The sequence below is a fragment of the Lissotriton vulgaris genome, chromosome 7 (genome assembly GCF_964263255.1).
Source record: "Lissotriton vulgaris chromosome 7, aLisVul1.2, whole genome shotgun sequence".
Lineage (NCBI taxonomy): Eukaryota > Metazoa > Chordata > Amphibia > Caudata > Salamandridae > Lissotriton > Lissotriton vulgaris.
The window spans coordinates 1,256,161,433-1,256,180,561 of record NC_141695.1 but is presented as its reverse complement, the minus strand read 5'-3'; the positions used below and the strand labels follow the sequence as shown (position 1 = coordinate 1,256,180,561).

The 19,129-nt window shown below is 45.5% G+C and overlaps 1 protein-coding gene across 1 annotated transcript in view; it reads right to left on the bottom strand.

The window, feature by feature from the left end:
• DDX41 (DEAD-box helicase 41) overlaps window positions 1-15,522 on the bottom strand; it is a 168,681-nt gene extending 153,159 nt beyond the window's left edge. The window contains exon 1 of the mRNA XM_086931792.1: window positions 14,538-15,522. Within this exon, the coding sequence (XP_086787918.1) occupies window positions 14,538-14,564 (27 nt within the window). The 5' untranslated portion in view covers window positions 14,565-15,522. The remainder of the gene's footprint in view (window positions 1-14,537) is intronic.
• Between the last annotated feature and the right edge of the window lie 3,607 nt (window positions 15,523-19,129).

Sequence of the window (19,129 nt, the reverse complement as noted above, 5' to 3'; positions counted from 1 at the left end):
AATGTATTTGAGCTTATATAGCGCACAGCTACCCGCAGTGGGTTTCCCAGCGCTTGCTTAGGGAACCCGTCCTGGTATTCCCCTGTGAGATAACCCCGTCAGGGTATCCACAAGGTGAAAGCCAGGCATCCCGCCGCGAGGGGCCGTTGTGGAGATTAAGCAATTTATTGCCCAGAGTCGCAGAGTGTGAACCCGTGAGTCGAGAAGGCACCGGAGCGAGAATTATCGAGTCCGTGGAATTTTAGCCCAAGACTCGCCGAGGCGGGGAATTGAACCCTGGTCCAGGGCCGATCTCTGCTTCCGGGTCTGCCGCCTCTAACCCCTGAGCCACACTTCTCCACATAAATGCGTTCCATTCAATCTCAGCCCCTATTATCCAGTCGTTAAATAAACTAGATACCACAATGTAGTCTATGTACGAGCTGCATCCTCTGCCTTTAAAGGTTGGGGTGAAAGCACCATCCCTTCCAATAGTGGCCAAGCCAATAGTATGTTCAAAAGTATGGCTTTTGAATACATTGCCTATTTAAGTGCCCTCAATCGTATGCTCAAAATGCGGGCCTTCCTCCGTCGGGCAGCTAGACCACTCTTCATTGGGGGGTAATAAGTTAGGGCATAGATGGCAATTGAAATCGCCAGCTAATATTACAAAAGGGGCCACCGCCCTCTTCCTCCTGGCTGTCTTAACACTTAGCATGTTATCTACTTCTTGTATTATGGATTCTTTCCCCTTAGTTACAGCAGCATTATACAGATTGATCAGTATCACATTCAACCAATTTCTAGCAAAACCAAGAGCCTGCATGTTGTTTGAGGTCCAGTTTAAATTGGTCCGCACTCCCTCCATGTGTAAATACAAATATAGAAAGTCCGCCCATGGCTCTCCCCGACCCCGATTTCCGAGCGGGCACAGAGAAACGCTTATACCCAGCTAAATGAAAGGGCCTGCAGTCTACTGCCCAAGTCTCCTGCAAACAAATTATCTGGAACCTTGTGATGTACTGCCTCCATTCTGCCTCCATTCTTGGTTATCAAACTTAGCTGACAAACCGGCTATGTTCCATGAAACTAATTTGAGCCCCCCTTGCATGTGTCTTTCTGTGGGTTGAGGTGTAGCAGGAGTATTGTCAATTGGTCTTTCACCCTTTGAATCAGCGTCGGGTTTGCCTATGAGATGACGAAGAGGGTTGATCTTCTTCCAATGCGTCCTCACTCCCTAATATCGTAGGCAACGACCCAAACGTAAGACCTGAAATACTGGTGGAGTCAAGAGGGCTCTTAGTAAGATGCTCAATTATTGGGGCCACTTCTACCGTTGATTGAAGATTCCGGGAGTCATTCTTGAACATCGACTGCGAGCCCCAACCCAAATCATCTTTGACACTAGTGGACTCATTCAGTGCAAGGCAGGGGGATAGGGGTGCAGCTTGGTGGTTGATGGTGAAACCTCCCTCTTCCCCTGAAACCTTCTTAGAGGGAACTCTATTGAACCTTAGTCAATCCAATTCCTCTAATGACATCAAGGGGTCAAAACTGTTCCTTAGGCTCAGTGCACCCGGATTTCCTAGGAAGGTACCAGGCATTAAGTGACATGGACCCATGCCATCGTCGAGGCTATCCCTTCTTCCTGGGTATGCAGGGCCTTGATTATAACTCAGGGTTCCCCTCCAATAGAAATAACCCAAGGGCATAGGTCTTATAGTGCTTGAAAGGTTTACAGGACCCCCACCTAGAATGCAATTAACTACTCTACAGTCTCTAAAATTAACCACCACACAGTTATCGATAATGTCCATATTCCTGTTCCCCAACCAGCTCACTCTCCGCACATGCAAGATTTCCCCATGTCCATTCCCTGGCAGCGGCCTGTTCTTATTTAGCCAGAACATAGTCTTATTCCTTAATACTTCATGAGATTCAATATGTTCTGGTTTCAGTTCTGGCACCCCTGCAAGTATGACCACATATGGGGCTGCCTCAGGGGGTAAATTTATGCTGGGTGGTTGGTTAATGGTCGTCTTAGGGGGGTAACTCTCTTGATTGACCCGGGAGTAGAGGTTCCGATGTGGTTCGCTTGCAGGTTGGAACTTGTGCGGAAGTAGTTAACGGGGCAGTGGGCACCTTTCCTATACTCGGAGTACTTTTGGTAGGGGCCCGCTAGTTAGGACTTGTGCAGTAGTAGTTGATAAGACAGTAGTAGACGGGACAGAGGGTACCTTTCCTGTACTCGGGGTGCTTCTAATAGGGGAACCGCAAGTACTTGGTTGTTGGGTAATTATGGGTAGTATTAAATCCATAGAGGCGGTAGTTTGCACAATGGAGCGTCCACTGGGCACATTCCCTGCAGTAGTCTCAAGGGCTTTGGGGTTAGCTACAGTAGTGGGAGGTAAAATGCCATCCTGAACGCCCCTCCTTGTTTTCACTAGGGTTACTATGTTATCTAGTCTGCTCACAATTAATTTTATCTGAGTGTTGACCAATTTCTCAAAATGGGACTGTAAATCAATTATAAGTTGGGACACCCAGATAGGGGGTACTTGCAGATGCGTAATATGCCCAACCTCCTCCCCTGCCACCCTTGTTACTTCATTCGGAGCAGGGGTCATTTTACACTTCTAAGACCTAGATTTTCTAAGGCTAGTTACTTTTTTCTTGCTGATGGATGCCTTTCTCCCAGCTTTGGGTTTCACAGAATCTGCCTTGTTCACAATCTGGAACAAGTCCCTTGCTCACTTGGCCACTGGATTCAAGATAGCCTGGCTGATGAGGATTATGAATCCGAAACCGGTCCCAGGATGCTTGTTTCCGGTCCAGGGAAGACATGGCTTGGCAGTTCGGGCTGGACTGTTCCCATGAGGCACAGGGTCAGACTGATTTGCATATGACCATGTATGAACTGGGGTGGCTGAGTGAGCTAAAGAATGGTGATGGATTAAACCCAGATCATTTGAATGGGGGTGAGTGTTTGATTTGCTCAAACGCTCCGTCCATCATCCCCTTTTATATCGCTTTGTTCGCCCTAAGTTGGCAGGGTATGTCCAGACGTGAGTCCCTTGCTCACTTGGCCACTGGATTCAAGATAGCCTGGCTGATGAGGATTATGATTCCGAAACCGGTCCCAGGATGCTTGTTTCCGGTCCAGGGAAGACATGGCTTGGCAGTTCGGGCTGGACTGTTCCCATGAGGCACAGGGTCAGACTGATTTGCATATGGCCATGTCTGAACTGGGGTGGCTGAGTGAGCTAAAGAATGGTGATGGATTAAACCCAGATCAGTTGACTGGGGGTGAGTGTTTGATTTGCTCAAAAGCTCCGTCCATCATCCCCTTTTGTATCGCTTTGTTCACAATCTGAGCACATGGGATTTCCAAAAGTGGCTAAGCTAATGGGCTATGAGGGGAATTAACCATAATATCATTCTCAGACTCGTGAGTCGTTGCGGCCAGGTCAATTTGTGGGGTTAATGATAGACGTCTTTCGGTTCGCTCTATTTCGTTGGATACCACGCCAATCGCCCTTTGCAACATTCGATCAATTGCAGTGGGCTGTACAGTTGTGGGTGGGGGAGCTCTCTTTTGTTGAGTTGCAGAGCTGGGGTTAGATGGAATACTATGACACCTTTTAGCTGATCTTGTTTGCACAGTACTAGCCATTATATTGTCGAGCTAACACTCGCCTACAAAGTAAGGTGTCAAGTTAACAAACACTGTCGTGATGCGACTCAGGGACCCAAAAATAATCTATGATTTTAGATAAAACCACCCCTAGTAACCAAATTCTCAAGCCACCCAGCTCAACCCCACTGATTGCACTTATTACAGAAAGTATGTAGTGGCGGCTCCGCCTAGTCACTCACAGTCCGAGGTACCAACTCTTGTCTTAGCGGTCAGGGGTCAGCGCCAACGGGATTCAACCGGCCCTCAAAGATCAGTGCGTGAAAGAGGGAGGGCCGAGCCCTTTGCCCGGGCTTAGCCCGGCGCCTGCCAGCCCGCCCGCGTCCCGTGTGGCGGGGAAGGCTGATAGCTTTAAGTCCTTCCGGTTACAAGGGGGAGGGGCAAGTTAGTCGTTGCACGCCCATCAGCGTCCTGGGGCTTGGAGCCCTATCTGCCCCCAAACAGCACACAGCCACAAAGTGAAGCGTCTCCCGTGGAGCGGAAGGCGCGAAAGGTTGAAGTAGCTCCCGGTCACGAGGGGGAGGGGCGAGTTGGTCGTTGCAAGCCCAGCAGCGTCCTGGGGCTTGGAGTCCTATCTGCCCCCAAACAGCACACAGCCACAAAGTGAAGCGTCTCCCGCGGAGCGGAAGGCGCGAAAGGTTGAAGTAGCTCCTGGTCACGAGGGGGAGGGGCGAGTTGGTCGTTGCAAGCCCAGCAGCGTCCTGGGGCTTGGAGTCCTATCTGCCCCCAAACAGCACACAACCACAAAGTGAAGAATCTCCCACAGAGCGGGAGGTGCGAAGGTTGAAGTAGCCCCCGGTCACAAGGGGGAGGGGCGAGTTGGTCGTTGCAAGCCCAGCAGCGTCCTGGGGCTTGGAGTCTTTCTATCTCCCCCCAAACAGCACACAGCCACAAAGTGAAGCGTTCTTGGTTCGTGGTGTCAATAGTTCCGGTCACTGGTGTCCAGGAAGGTCATTCACCTTCAATATACGAATTCGCAATGGGAGTGGAGTGTCGTGGCTGCTTTCTTAAAAATGTAGAGCCTAGCTTCTTTAAAAATACTAAGTTCAAGACCTTGAAAGCCGCGTATGGGGTATGGAGGATAATTAAGCGTCCATTAGGGATTCAGAAAATCCTGCTGTATACACCTTTGTCATCAACTAGCATTTTTCCCCCAGTTTTTCAAGATCATGTTATGATCAGATGGCGTAACTGCGGAATTCACTGTGTGGGTGATTTATGGCAGAACGATCTGTTAATCCCCTTTTTGGAGCTTTTAGATAAGTATAATCTAACAAGCAATGATTAGTTTAAGTATCTGCAGATTCGTAGATTTTTTAATACTTTACGTTTGCAGGATCGCTCTGGTTTGCGGAGGATCCCGCTTATAGACAGCATGTTCACTAAAAAAAAAATCGATAGGGTATTACTATTACTTACTTATCTCTTCATGCTCAGATGATATAGAGGTTCATCAAGGGAGGTGGGCTGAAAAGTTGGGCTGTGACGATATCCAGATAGAGGAATCTATTGGATTGGCTAATACTATCTTGATTACTGGTAGATCACGCACACAGCATTATATGGCCTTATTCGACCTATATTATACTCCCTCAAAAATTTCTAAATGGGGGACGACTGTGGGTACATCATGCAGTAGATGTGGCCTGTTTGCAGCTGATGTATTACATATGTTTTTTTCGTGTCCTCAGTTAACATCATATTTGTCGGCAATTCACACCTTTTTGGCATTATTGTGTGGATCTACAGTTATTTTGACAGGGGAATTAGTTTTAATTGGGGCAACCTCTGATATACTACTCGAAGGGTAGAGAAATGTATTATTTATTTGTATGGCAATATTGCGGGCATGTATTACTCAACAATGGATCAATCCAGATCCCCCCTCTTTTCTTACTTGGAGAGCCTGTCTTTTAGCTACTTACAATATAGAATTTGCTAAATATAGAACGAAGGGCCGGAAAAAGAAGAAGAGCTTTAGGCTTGAAGATCTGGGCCCCTGTCCGGCAGTGGATTCAAGGGGAGCTGAATGGATCAGGTGTTGTTCTTGGGGTATTTTAAATATACTCCTTGTGTAATTGCTTTGGACTTCTTTCCCAGTTATCGATTATGAACAAATGCAATCATGTGATGTTTATTTTTTATCTTTGAGAGGGACCTATGATCTTTGCTTCTGAAATATTTTTCTCTCACTGTTTCTCCGTTATAATTATGTGCTCTGTCCTGCTTGCATAAAAATGGGAAAAATCCAATAAAGAAATTTTTAAAAAAAACAGTCTCTCTGTCAGCCTCTCTCAGTCAGCCTCTCTCAGTCAGCCTCTCTCAGTCAGCCTCTCTCAGTCAGCCTCTCTCAGTCAGTCTCTCTCAGTCAGTCTCTCTCAGTCAGTCAGTCTCTCTCAGTCAGTCAGTCTCTCTCAGTCAGTCAGTCTCTCTCACTCAGTCAGTCTCTCTCACTCAGTCAGTCTCTCTCAGTCAGTCTCTCTCACTCAGTCAGTCAGTGTCTCTCTCTCAGTCAGTTTCTCTTAGTCAGTCTCTCTCAGTCAGTCTCTCTCAGTCAGTCTCTCTCAGTCAGTCTCTCTCAGTCAGTCTCTCTCAGTCAGTCTCTCTCAGTCAGTCAGTCTCTCTCAGTCAGTCAGTCTCTCTCAGTCAGTCAGTCTCTCTCAGTCAGTCAGTCTCTCTCAGTCAGTCAGTCTCTCTCACTCAGTCAGTCAGTCTCTCTCAGTCAGTCAGTCAGTCTCTCTCAGTCAGCCTCTCTGTCTCAGTCAGCCTCTCTGTCTCAGTCAGCCTCTCTGTCTCAGTCGGCCTCTCTGTCTCAGTCGGCCTCTCTGTCTCAGTCGGCCTCTCTGTCTCAGTCGGCCTCTCTGTCTCAGTCGGCCTCTCTGTCTCAGTCGGCCTCTCTGTCTCAGTCGGCCTCTCTGTCTCAGTCGGCCTCTCTGTCTCAGTCGGCCTCTCTGTCTCAGTCGGCCTCTCTGTCTCAGTCGGCCTCTCTGTCTCAGTCGGCCTCTCTGTCTCAGTCGGCCTCTCTGTCTCAGTCGGCCTCTCTGTCTCAGTCGGCCTCTCTGTCTCAGTCGGCCTCTCTGTCTCAGTCGGCCTCTCTGTCTCAGTCGGCCTCTCTGTCTCAGTCGGCCTCTCTGTCTCAGTCGGCCTCTCTGTCTCAGTCGGCCTCTCTGTCTCAGTCGGCCTCTCTGTCTCAGTCGGCCTCTCTGTCTCAGTCGGCCTCTCTGTCTCAGTCGGCCTCTCTGTCTCAGTCGGCCTCTCTGTCTCAGTCGGCCTCTCTGTCTCAGTCGGCCTCTCTGTCTCAGTCGGCCTCTCTGTCTCAGTCGGCCTCTCTGTCTCAGTCAGCCTCTCTGTCTCAGTCAGCCTCTCTGTCTCAGTCAGCCTCTCTGTCTCAGTCAGCCTCTCTGTCTCAGTCAGCCTCTCTGTCTCAGTCAGCCTCTCTGTCTCAGTCAGCCTCTCTGTCTCAGTCAGCCTCTCTGTCTCAGTCGGCCTCTCTGTCTCAGTAGGCCTCTCTGTCTCAGTAGGCCTCTCAGTCAGCCTCTCTGTCTCAGTCAGTCAGCTTCTCTCAGTCAGTCAGCCTCTCTGTAAGTCGCTCTCAGTCAGTGAGTCCCTCACAGTCAGTCTCTCTCAGTCAGTCAGTCAGTCTCTCTCAGTCAGTCAGTCAGTCTCTCTCAGTCAGTCAGTGAGTCTCTCTCAGTCAGTCAGTGAGTCTCTCTGTCAGTCTCTGTCAGTCAGTCAGTCTCTCTCAGTCAGTCTCTCTCAGTCAGTCTCTCTCAGTCAGTCTCTCTCAGTTTCTCTTAGTCAGTCTCTCTCAGTTTCTCTTAGTCAGTCTCTCTCAGTCAGTCTCTCTCAGTCAGTCTCTCTCAGTCAGTCTCTCTCAGTCAGTCTCTCTCAGTCAGTCTCTCTCAGTCAGTCTCTCTCAGTCAGTCTCTCTCAGTCAGTCTCTCTCAGTCAGTCTCAGTCAGTCAGTCTCAGTCAGTCAGTCTCAGTCAGTCAGTCAGTCTCTCTCAGTCAGTCTCTCTCAGTCAGTCTCTCTCAGTCAGTCAGTCTCAGTCAGTCAGTCTCAGTCAGTCAGTCAGTCTCTCAGTCAGTCAGTCTCTCAGTCAGTCAGTCTCTCAGTCAGTCAGTCTCTCTCAGTCAGTCTCTCTCAGTCAGTCAGTCTCACTCAGTCAGTCAGTCTCACTCAGTCAGTCAGTCTCACTCAATCAGTCTCACTCAGTCAGTCTCTCTCAGTCAGTCAGTCTCTAAGTCAGTCTCTCAGTCAGTCAGTCTTTCAGTCAGTCAGTCTCTCAGTCAGTCAGTCTCTCTCTCCTTCTCTCTGTCAGTCAGTCTGAGTCAGTCTCCCTCTCCCTCTCTCTCTCTCGCTGCCAGTCTCCCTGTCTTAGTCGGTCTGTCGGTCTGTCGGTCTCTCTCTCTCGCGCTGTCAGTCTCTCTCTCAGGTTCTCTCTCTGTCAGTCAGTCTCTCTCCCAGTCAGTCTGTCTGTGTCTCTCTCCCAGTCAGTCAGTGTCTCTCTCTCAGTCAGTCAGTGTCTCTCTCTCAGTCAGTCAGTGTCTCTCTCTCAGTCAGTCAGCCAGTCAGTGTCTCTCTCTCCGTCAGTGTCTCTCTCTCAGTCAGTCAGTGTCTCTCTCTCAGTCAGTCAGTGTCTCTCTCTCAGTCAGTCAGTGTCTCTCTCTCAGTCAGTCAGTGTCTCTCTCTCAGTCAGTCAGTCTCTCTTAGTCAGTCTCTCTCAGTCAGTCTCACTCAGTCAGTCAGTCTCTCTCATCAGTCAGTCTCTCAGTCAGTCAGTCTCTCAGTCAGTCAGTCTTTCAGTCAGTCAGTCTCTCAGTCAGTCAGTCTCTCTCTCCTTCTCTCTGTCAGTCAGTCTGAGTCAGTCTCCCTCTCCCTCTCTCTCTCTCGCTGCCAGTCTCCCTGTCTTAGTCGGTCTGTCGGTCTCTCTCTCTCGCGCTGTCAGTCTCTCTCTCAGGTTCTCTCTCTGTCAGTCAGTCTCTCTCCCAGTCAGTCTGTCTGTGTCTCTCTCCCAGTCAGTCAGTGTCTCTCCCTCTCTCCGTCAGTCAGTGTCTCTCTCTCAGTCAGTCAGTCAGTCAGTGTCTCTCTCTCAGTCAGTCAGTCAGTCAGTGTCTCTCTCTCCGTCAGTCAGTGTCTCTCTCTCCGTTAGTCTCTCTCAGTCAGTCAGTCTCTCTTAGTCAGTCTCTCTCAGTCAGTCAGTCTCTCAGTCAGTCAGTCTCTCAGTCAGTCAGTCTCTCAGTCAGTCAGTCTCTCAGTCAGTCAGTCTCTCAGTCAGTCAGTCTCTCTCTCTCTCCTTCTCTCTGTCAGTCAGTCTGAGTCAGTCAGTCAGTCTCTCTCTCTCTCTCTCTCTCGCTGCCAGTCTCCCTGTCTTAGTCGGTCTGTCGGTCTCTCTCTCTCGCGCTGTCAGTCTCTCTCTCAGGTTCTCTCTCTGTCAGTCAGTCTCTCTCCCAGTCAGTCAGTGTCTCTCTCCCAGTCAGTCAGTGTCTCTCTCCCAGTCAGTCAGTGTCTCTCTCTCCGTCAGTCAGTGTCTCTCTCTCCGTCAGTCAGTGTCTCTCTCTCCGTCAGTCAGTGTCTCTCTCTCCGTCAGTCAGTGTCTCTCTCTCCGTCAGTCAGCCAGTCAGTCTCTCTCTCTCCGTCAGTCAGTGTCTCTCTCTCAGTCAGTCAGTGTCTCTCTCTCAGTCAGTCAGTGTCTCTCTCTCAGTCAGTCAGTCTCTCTTAGTCAGTCTCTCTCAGTCAGTCAGTCTCTCTCAGTCAGTCAGTCTCTCAGTCAGTCAGTCTCTCAGTCAGTCAGTCAGTCAGTCTCTCTCTCTCTCTCCTTCTCTCTGTCAGTCAGTCTGAGTCAGTCTCCCTCTCCCTCTCTCTCTCTTGCTGCCAGTCTCCCTGTCTTAGTCGGTCTGTCGGTCTCTCTCTCTCGCGCTGTCAGTCTCTCTCTCAGGTTCTCTCTCTGTCAGTCAGTCTCTCTCCCAGTCAGTCTGTCTGTGTCTCTCTCCCAGTCAGTCAGTGTCTCTCTCTCCGTCAGTCAGTGTCTCTCTCTCCGTCAGTCAGTGTCTCTCTCTCAGTCAGTCAGTCAGTCAGGGTCTCTCTCTCCGTCAGTCAGTGTCTCTCTCTCCGTTAGTCTCTCTCAGTCAGTCAGTCTCTCTTAGTCAGTCTCTCTTAGTCAGTCTCTCTCAGTCAGTCTCTCTCAGTCAGTCTCTCTCAGTCAGTCTCTCTCAGTCAGTCAGTCAGTCAGTGAGTTTCTCTCAGTCAGTCAGTGAGTGAGTTTCTCTCTGTCAGTCAGTGAGTGAGTTTCTCTCTGTCAGTCACTCTCAGTCAGTCAGTCTCTCTCTCTCTCTTTCTCTCTGTCAGTCTCAGTCAGTCAGTCAGTCTCTCTCCATCAGTCAGTCTCTCTCCGTCAGTCTCACTGGCTATTTTGGGGTGTATAGAGCCTTAGGCCCAATCTGACATTAGGTTAGAGAACGCTATTGATGCTGGACGCACCTTACTGCAACTCAGTGGATAGGAAATTAACTCCTGCTACATCCAACAATAATCTAGACAAGTACTGGGGCCAACTTGGTATGAGATTCATGATACGTACGTGGGAAGTGTGGTCATTGCTATAGCCCTTGGTTTTATTATTTATCTGTCCCCTTCCTGTATTTGTGTGTGCACGTGTGTAGTCCCAGTACCTGCTATCAGAACACTATGCCTTAAGCTCTATTTAGATTTTGGTGACTGATCGACCAAGTGACCGGTACGGGCACTTGTATCGTGCTACAGCTAAGAAGATATTAAATCTACTTGTCGCTCTCACCTTAACCTTCAGAGCAGCCATACACAGTAAATCTGGTTGCAAGTTTGGTGGCATCAACCCTGAGGTGAGCAGCCATCCCATACTTTGTCCCTTCATTGAATCCCAGAAACTTCACTGGCTCGAACTAGCAGTAAGCCAAAATCTGCTCCACCAGTTCAAGGGTGCGCCAAAACTAATTTAAATTCATGTCAAATGTATTGCTACTGCGCAATAAGTATGCACAATGCCAACCTTGTACGAGCTTGTTGAGGTAAAAGCACAAGACCCAAAAAGCTGATTAGTACCATGTTCCACCACATACACCCACAAGGGGGTAGGCAAGTGGTTCAGTGTTGTGAGATGGGCTGAGCAGATTAGAAGACAAAAGAGATTCAAAGTAGAAGAACAAGAATTGTACATATACAACTGAGAGTTAGTGAGTTATATAATAGAGAAATCATTGATCTTTTTTATAATGACAATCAACCTGACAATATTAAAGAAACTATTGAAGCGTGTGCAGCAACCCTAAGGGTGATGACCAGCACCTGTGCATTCAAAGACATTGATGAAATGATCAGGGTTAGATAATGATGCACCTAGTTTGTACAAGGGTTCAGTAAAGACGTCTATACCACAAAGACCCTTCTTTGGACCAGGTTAACTCCATAATTAAGAGTGTCAAAAGAGCATAAAAATAATTAAACAACTGAAGATGCTGGAAACACAGCTAGATGGAATAAACATAATTCGCAGGGGTAAACAAACCAGCAAGAATGCTGAATATGGAAAAGCAAAAACAAGAAACAATACTACAGGGGTGGTCCAACAAACCATATTACATAATCCAGAAATTGCACATCCATAGGAATAGAATTCAAAAATGTGTTGAAAAAGGGACACTAGGCCAAAACATATAGGATGTAATGCAAAAGGAAAGAGTATACAGTAGTAGAAAGACAATGATATGATGGAAGTGGAGCTAAGTTTTGAGTATTTAGTACTGTACGTGGAGACTATTGAGAGGAATGATGAGGAGAGTCTACCAAAGTGCAACATGCTATTGAATGAAACCCCAGTAACAGTCTGGGTCAATACAAGCTCAAGTATTACAATAATTTCAAAAGAAACAGTTGAATATCTTTCTGAAAAGAAACCTTAAAAGTGTACCCTAATCATTTCTTGGGCCTGTGGTGGTCACAAAATAAAAACTGAAAGACAGGTTCCAAGTTAAACTAATTTTGAGAGTAGGGAAGCAGTCACAAGGGTTTAACATCTTTGGTTGTCCGGAATTTCAGAAACCGCAGATGCCTATTAATACCGGCAAACTACTTCAAGTACTTAATATTCAAGGAAATGATCTTGGCAAAAACGTAAGAGTATAAAACAGTATTCAACTCCAAACTGGGATATTTGTAGTACTTCAACATAAAATCATTCTTAATGACGGACTCAACCTATTCGGCAGACATATTCATTTGCCAGTTCAGAAAAAGGTCAAAGAAATATTAGAAATATGATAATAGTCTCAGTGGTTGCCACATGTTGTAAATGCATGAAAGACAACAAGCAGTGGGAAATGCATTAAGTTTCGTCTACGTGATTATTAATAAGCTGCTTGTGCATGCAAAAGTTAAAACCTAAAAACCAAAGATATCCGACTTGATATCCAAGTTGACTACCGGTACTCGAGCAACATAAAACCTGAAGCGAAAATGCAAGAGCAATTTTTGATATGCAATTTAAAAATAACCAGTAGATGGCAGTGTTGTCAAGTTCTTCCAATGTGGGGAGAGAGTGACATGAGATCTTCACACGGGTTCGTGCAGGCACACGAATATAATTGCCCAAAACAAAGTCATAAAATTAGGTTCAAGAATTTAACTCACAAAAATGTAGATTGAGATCAAATTAAGATTCCTCGATGGCGTCACGATGAAAAGATCAGGAATGTAGCACAGCTGTTTCAATGTGTGCAGCCAAGGAAAGTAAACACAACAAAAAAAATCCACACAACATCGGAGGCAAACAGTAATTCAGCCACAGGAACTGATAAGCACCCTCTTTTAAGATTTATTCAATACAAGACATTTCACAAGCATAGCGCAAACGCTGTGCAGGCACAGCCTAAAAATGGAAAAAGTGGGTTAAATATAGATCTGTGCCAGCTAACTCCTCATTGTCTTACAAGAGGAGTCGAGAGGCTGCACTGCATTTATTAAGTCACAGGGTACATATAAAAGTCAAAAAATCTTTTTTTTTTTAGTTACTTAAACACATAACAATGCGCTTTAGATAGTTATACTAAATTTAAAAGAATTGTACAAAAAAAATGTTAAAACATCAATTGATTCACAATGCATTGATTACGCAGCTCATTTAAGCGCAACAAAAGATGACAAAATGCAATAAAAATCATGCCAACATAGTCTGTTTTGTCAAGCAGTCTCAATTCATTGGACTTTTTAGCATATTAATGTAAAACCATAAAAACGAATCAGGACTGGAAGAGGTCCATTGTAAAGCGCGTGCGCCCTCCAAATTGCTATTCTGTAACTCCCTATGGACCGGACTTAACTAACAAGGTACATATCAATTACGTTGAATATCCTTTGGCCTCAGTTCAGTCTCACCTGCATTTCAAAGAGTTATGAACAGACTCTCCAATGGCCTGGAAATGGTGCTCACATTCCAGGATGATGTAATTTTCAATTGGAATTTGGATGAGCATATAAGAACTCTCAGGAAAGTTATAGAGAATACAGGAAAATTGTGTCGAAATAATAGTACTGGATTAACAAAGAAGAATTCATTAAAACCAATCACTTTTCAAATACTCAAGATACATCAAATAAGATACTTCTCGTAAACACATACTTCGCTGCATATTAATTAAGAGAAATGCATAGGAAATAGCAGTATATTTATGTAACTAACAATACGTTCAGGGAATGAAAGGCTCTTCCGTTTGAGCCTAGAGAAAGGGCCTTATAAATAGCAACATGCATTAATACAATTATATTAATACAGTAAACACCACCACAAACACGGCTACTAATATGTTGATTTTCAGAAAAAGAAAAGCACTCATGGAGAATGCCTGTTAACATAAAATAAAAGTGCACTTTCTTCCTTCAATTGTGAATGATGTCAATGCAAGCTGTTTGATTCATTGGCAGGCTTACTTCAACATATCTAAATCAAGCGTCATGTTCTAATTAAATTATTAAAAAAGCTTTCACACCACTGACGCCGGCCAAATTGCTAGATGGTCCTTGGAAGAAAGGAAGTATTGGTATTTTAGGGCAGATGAATAACTTGCCCCTTGACAAGTGGCAGGCCACATCAATGGTTGAATTATTACAGTAAGTGATTAGAAATTAAATATGCATCAAATCCAATAACCAAGGAAATGCTGGGTTTCCTGAAACATGTTTTTTCATGGGAGAGGTCCCGGGTCAATAGATCAGTGACAACGAAGTCCAATTCCTAGCCCAAAAATCGTCCATGTTTCTTTTTTAAGTGGTATCTCGCGCCTAAAAATGTATCTTTACCATCTTGAAAGAAATGGACAGGTCAAGAGTATCAAACTGTTTACCAAGGAGAATTACGATTAAGAAAATGCTATGAAGAGACTATGCATCGAACAAGATGAGAATCAAGCTCACTAAACGTAAAACCCACAAGGACAGATATAGTCAAGTGGTAAAAGTCAATGGGTCTGCTCCTCTGTAAGCAAATAGGAAATGGTGAATGACTTGCATGCTGTGTTAGTGATGCGAGCGCAAGCTTTCATGTGTTGTTCAATCGACTATCCCCAATGAACAAAGAGACTCAAGTAATGGGTCTAAGTATTCTCCGGAGAACGCTCTTAAAAGCCCCTTCGCGCCCCTTCGTTTGCGCTGGTCTCAACGATGCGGGCCAGTTGGTGTGTGGAAAGTGTGGCTTACGAACGGAGAGATGTCCCTCAATAAATGCATGTCTGTTAAACTAAAATACTGTGTAAATGAACTAAATTATCTTTTTGTAAGGGCGAAGATGGAATATTCATAATAGGTACGTTGAAAGTATGTCTCATTATTATTTACCTTGTTCTTTTCCTTTCCCTGTTCCATTTCTTTCCTTATGTGTGAGTACACGTTTCCTCGCCACAAGCTGTCACAACATTATTCCTCGTGCTGTATTTAGAACGTGACGGCCTAGAGATCGTTACCGTAGCTTGGCTCTCGGTGTTCCTAAAAAATGAATCTACTTGCTGTTCTCACGTCGATTTTTAGTTACTACACTCAGCCAGACGATCACGAACTTTAAGTCACATGTCCGGATTACTCCTATGGAGTGAAGCCTCCAGCAGTCTAACCCTAAAGTGACCACCAGTTAGCTACTTACAGGGACTGTCCGTGCACTAGTTAAATGCAATTACAATACAATTCAGCCTGGTGGCTGTCCTCCAGTGTTGATATTTTTAAAGGACGTAATTGCTTCATAATTTTAACACATCCGGGTTACATACCAGCCAATCACAAGCGTGAACACATCCTCGGAATCGTCTAGGATTGGACAGTATAATGTAAAAATGTAAGGGGACCTAGGATTGGTGCGTTGGGGCATCCTACCCAATCCTCACGCGCCAGGCGAAAATTCTCAAGTGGTGATTCGTCATGGAGCCTCCTCACGTCCTGACTGTGTGTCGTCGTTTTACAGCGATACGATTATGCAGCTGTTTTGGAGCTGGTTCGGCTTTGCTTGTCTGCTCGAATTATTTACTAGGCTGTTGCAGCCTACCGTTCAGTACGAATACGGGTCGATGGAGGTTAGTCTTTAACACGTCTCAGATATGAGCGTGATCTGCGGTTGGACTCTGTTTCACTCAGTTCTCGACAGACAGCCCTTATTGCATAGATTGATTTATTTAATGCATTTTTATATAGCGCGGACTTTACCCAAAGGTGTTAGAGCGCTTCACAGAACCAAGTACGTTAAATGAGGAGAGTAACAACATTTACATGTTACAGAAACAAACGAGCAGTCGCTCAAAAACACACGGAGTAAAAACACACTAGGATGACGATTGTCCAGGAATGGATTATTAACTTACAATAAAGAAAGGACTTCCATGAGGGACTTGAAGAAGGGTGTATTAGTTCTGGAAGTGTCTTTGGAAGAGAAGAGATTTGAGGTCCGTTTTGAAGGTCCGGGTAAAGGTGATGGTACGGAGTAATGGAAGAAGGGAGTTCCAGATTCTCACAGCATTGCCAAAGAAGGATTAAGCCATCGATCTTTCCCTCTTGAAGGTGGGGGGCTCAAGCAGTAACTTTTTCCCGTTAGGAGACGGTCTAGAGCCTCCAGAAATGTTCAGTTTATTCTCCAGGTATCGAGGGGAGGAAGTACAAGGCTTTGTGGGTGATACAGGCAGTCTAGTAGATTGCTCTTGCTTCGATGGGAAGCCATTGAAGAGAGTATAAAATGGGTGTGATGTGGTCACTTTTTGTGGCACCCATATTTAAAGCAAATGCTGAATGGAGAACGGATTTAAGAGGGGAAAGTTGGGATTTGGGGAGGCCAGCAAGAAGATAATTGCAATAATCCAATCTAGAGAGAACCAGAGATTGGACCAGGGTTTTTAGGTCATGTTCCGGAAAGAAATGTTGAATCCCCCCCCAGAGAAGGTGCAGTTGGTATCGTGCATTCTTTGCAATGGAGTTGATGTGGGAGAGTAGGTTGAGCCTTTTGTCAAGTATGACACCAAGGGATTTTGCGCTGTTGATACAATAGGTTTATTGTTGAGTAACTTCAGCTGATCCATCCGAGATTGAACAGGAGAAGGAGAGAGAGGGGTAGAAAGGAGGAGGAATTCAGTTTTGGAAAAATTCAGAATGAGTTGATGGGCTGACATCCAGATTTGAATAGAGTTGAGAGTAGAGTTGAGGGTTGAGATATCGTGGGCGGGGGACACCTTAACCCCTTCCATGCTGATGACGGCCCCCGGCTGTCATGCATCACGGTGGGCGTGTGCTGATGACGGCTGTGGGACGTCATGATCCCGCCCACTCTTCAAAACGGTCGCACAGCACGAAAATTCGCGGTGCTCATGCAAGGGGTTAAGGTAGATTTGAGTGTCATCAACATAGAGATGTTAGAGGATCCCAGAATTACTTGGGAGATTTCCTAATGGCTCCAAATAGAGATTGAACAAAGTGGGTGCGAGGATAGAACCATGAGGGACGCCTTGACCTACCGCCAAAGGAGACATAAGACTGTTTGCTATCTTGATCATTTGGGATCTGTCCGCGAGGAATGAGGAAAACATTTAAGCACTGTGCCTTCCAAGCGCATTCTCTGAGGAGTGTTAAGGAGCATGTTGTGATTAACAGTGTCAGAGGCTGCAGAGAGGTCTAGAAGAATCAGAAGACCAGACTCCCCTGAATTGAGTATACGCCGCGTATCTTCGATCACTTGCAGCAGGGCTGTTTAGGTGCTGCAATTTTGAATGAACCCAGAGTGGAAATTGTCTAGAAGATTATTATTCATAATATGTTTGATTAAGTTGTTTCGCTACACATTTTTCTGTGATTTTCGCAAGACGGGAGGTTGGTGATGGGACGGTAGTTATTGAGGTCGTTCGCATCAGCTGAGAGTTTTTTAAGGAGTGGAGTAACCTGTCCTGTTTTAAGGGCAACAGGAAGGCAGCCTTGGCTGAGGAAGAGGTCAACCAGACCGGTCCAGTAGGAAAGAGTATGGGTGTAGAAATCAATGGCAATGTCACTAGGGATGGGGTCGTAGGACGGGTTAGAGTGTTTAGTTTCGAAGATGCATTTGAGGAGGGCATCTTCAGAGGTGAAGTCAAAGTTAAGGATTTGCGCTCCTCCAGGAGTATAGGAAGAATGACCTGATCCACTAGTGATTTCACTTTTTCATCAAAGAATGAAGCAAATTCTGCTGCTTTCTTTGTAGAATCGTCAGGCTTGATGGCTGGGGGAGAGTAGTTTGGATTTTTGACGAGGTCAAATTGTTTTTTGGGTCTGTTTTTAGCTGAGTCAAGGAGGGTTCTGAAGTGTGATGCATTTTCATGGAAGATGTGTTTGTGGTATTTTGATCTTGCAGAACGTAGACTAGAAAGATTCGTGGTGGACGGAGTTTGTCTCCATTGTTTCCCCAGGATTCTCAGGCTCTTCCTTTCTTCATAAAGGGATTTATCGAACCATGGTGCTGAAGGAGTAGGCCTTTTCCTTTGAAATGGAGCAACATTATCAGTTTCGTCTGCAAGGACCATAAGACATTGGGAGATGAGATCGTTGACATCCAAGTTCGGGTCTAGATCTTCAACCTTTTTGCTCTGAACCCCCTAAACTAAATGTTTTGAAGTCGCCCCTTCTTCCAAAACTGTATCGCAAGGATTGGAGGATAAGGAGGTTAAGGGCTGAGTGCAGGAGGCTGAGCTTGTGAGATCATTTATGGGGTACTTCTGTAGTTCATAATCCACACTAATTGTCAGACATAAAAATATGAATGCAACAAGCATTGCAATGCAATCGGTCGCGCATTGGTGAAAGTTAGAGCTATTGAAGTAATTAGGAAAGTTTGTGACTTTTTTCTTTTAAAGCATTTAACATTGCTGGAGAAGCTAAACGAGAAAGACCCCTAAATGTGCGCAGATAATAGGCTAATGTGCTCAAAACGTTGAAAGAATTAATAAAATTAAATGGAGAAACAGCCTCACATTTTTCACAGACCTGAATGAGGAAATATTTAACCTTATACAGAGGTGGACCAATGCCGATATCAGATGTAGAACTGCACCCCCGATAAGCTAACACGCAAGATATATAAATACATAAAAGGGAGAGTGGCTCACCAGAATAGCACTTAGTATAACTATAACTTCCGTCAGGCTGCAAAACGCCACTTCAAAATCGATAATCAGGAGCTAACCCAAAGAACAGAAAAATGGCTCACAATAGAACCTTTAATAAACAATAACTGTACATGTATGAAAAATAAAAAGCATATAGAAAGGAGCCTACTCCTGATTTTTTTTTTCTCAATTAAGTGAATCTACTCTGAGACAATCTACCAGTACGGTAGCGGGTATCAGTCAAACACTAGCCATGAAGAAAAAGATACAACTGCCATGAAAACTGACAAATGAGGAAAAAACGTACACATGTAGAAGATGTAATGGAGTCACCAGGTTTAAAAACAAAATAACCTGCACCTCAGGATCTCGCATCAACGTGTGGCCAGCCGCCCTCCGAATGAGTGCTATGCCATGGCATCCACCTCATAAGGGCATGTGGGGACCGGTCTGATAATTAAGGGGTCCGCATAGCTGGACATAACATGCGTCAATAATAAAAACATTTTAATGGCTCAAAACAGCCGCCATATAAAAGCAACGGTGGCCGTAAAAAAGATTGAATGTGGAATAATATGTATGACCATTTCTAGAGTCATTTGATGTATCCAATCTTTTTCCACAACTACGAGCACTGGATGTTGAACCAGAGGAGCACTTTCAATTGATTATGCTTTACGTATGTTCTTTTGTCTTCACAGGTTTTTCCTTTCTAGAATTGAAGAAAGGATACCCTACTGTGAGTACATGGTGGGGTCTCACAGTGACCAAGGGTAGAGTACACCTTAGTGCGTGTAGACCGCCCTGGTCACAGTCACTGGTCCT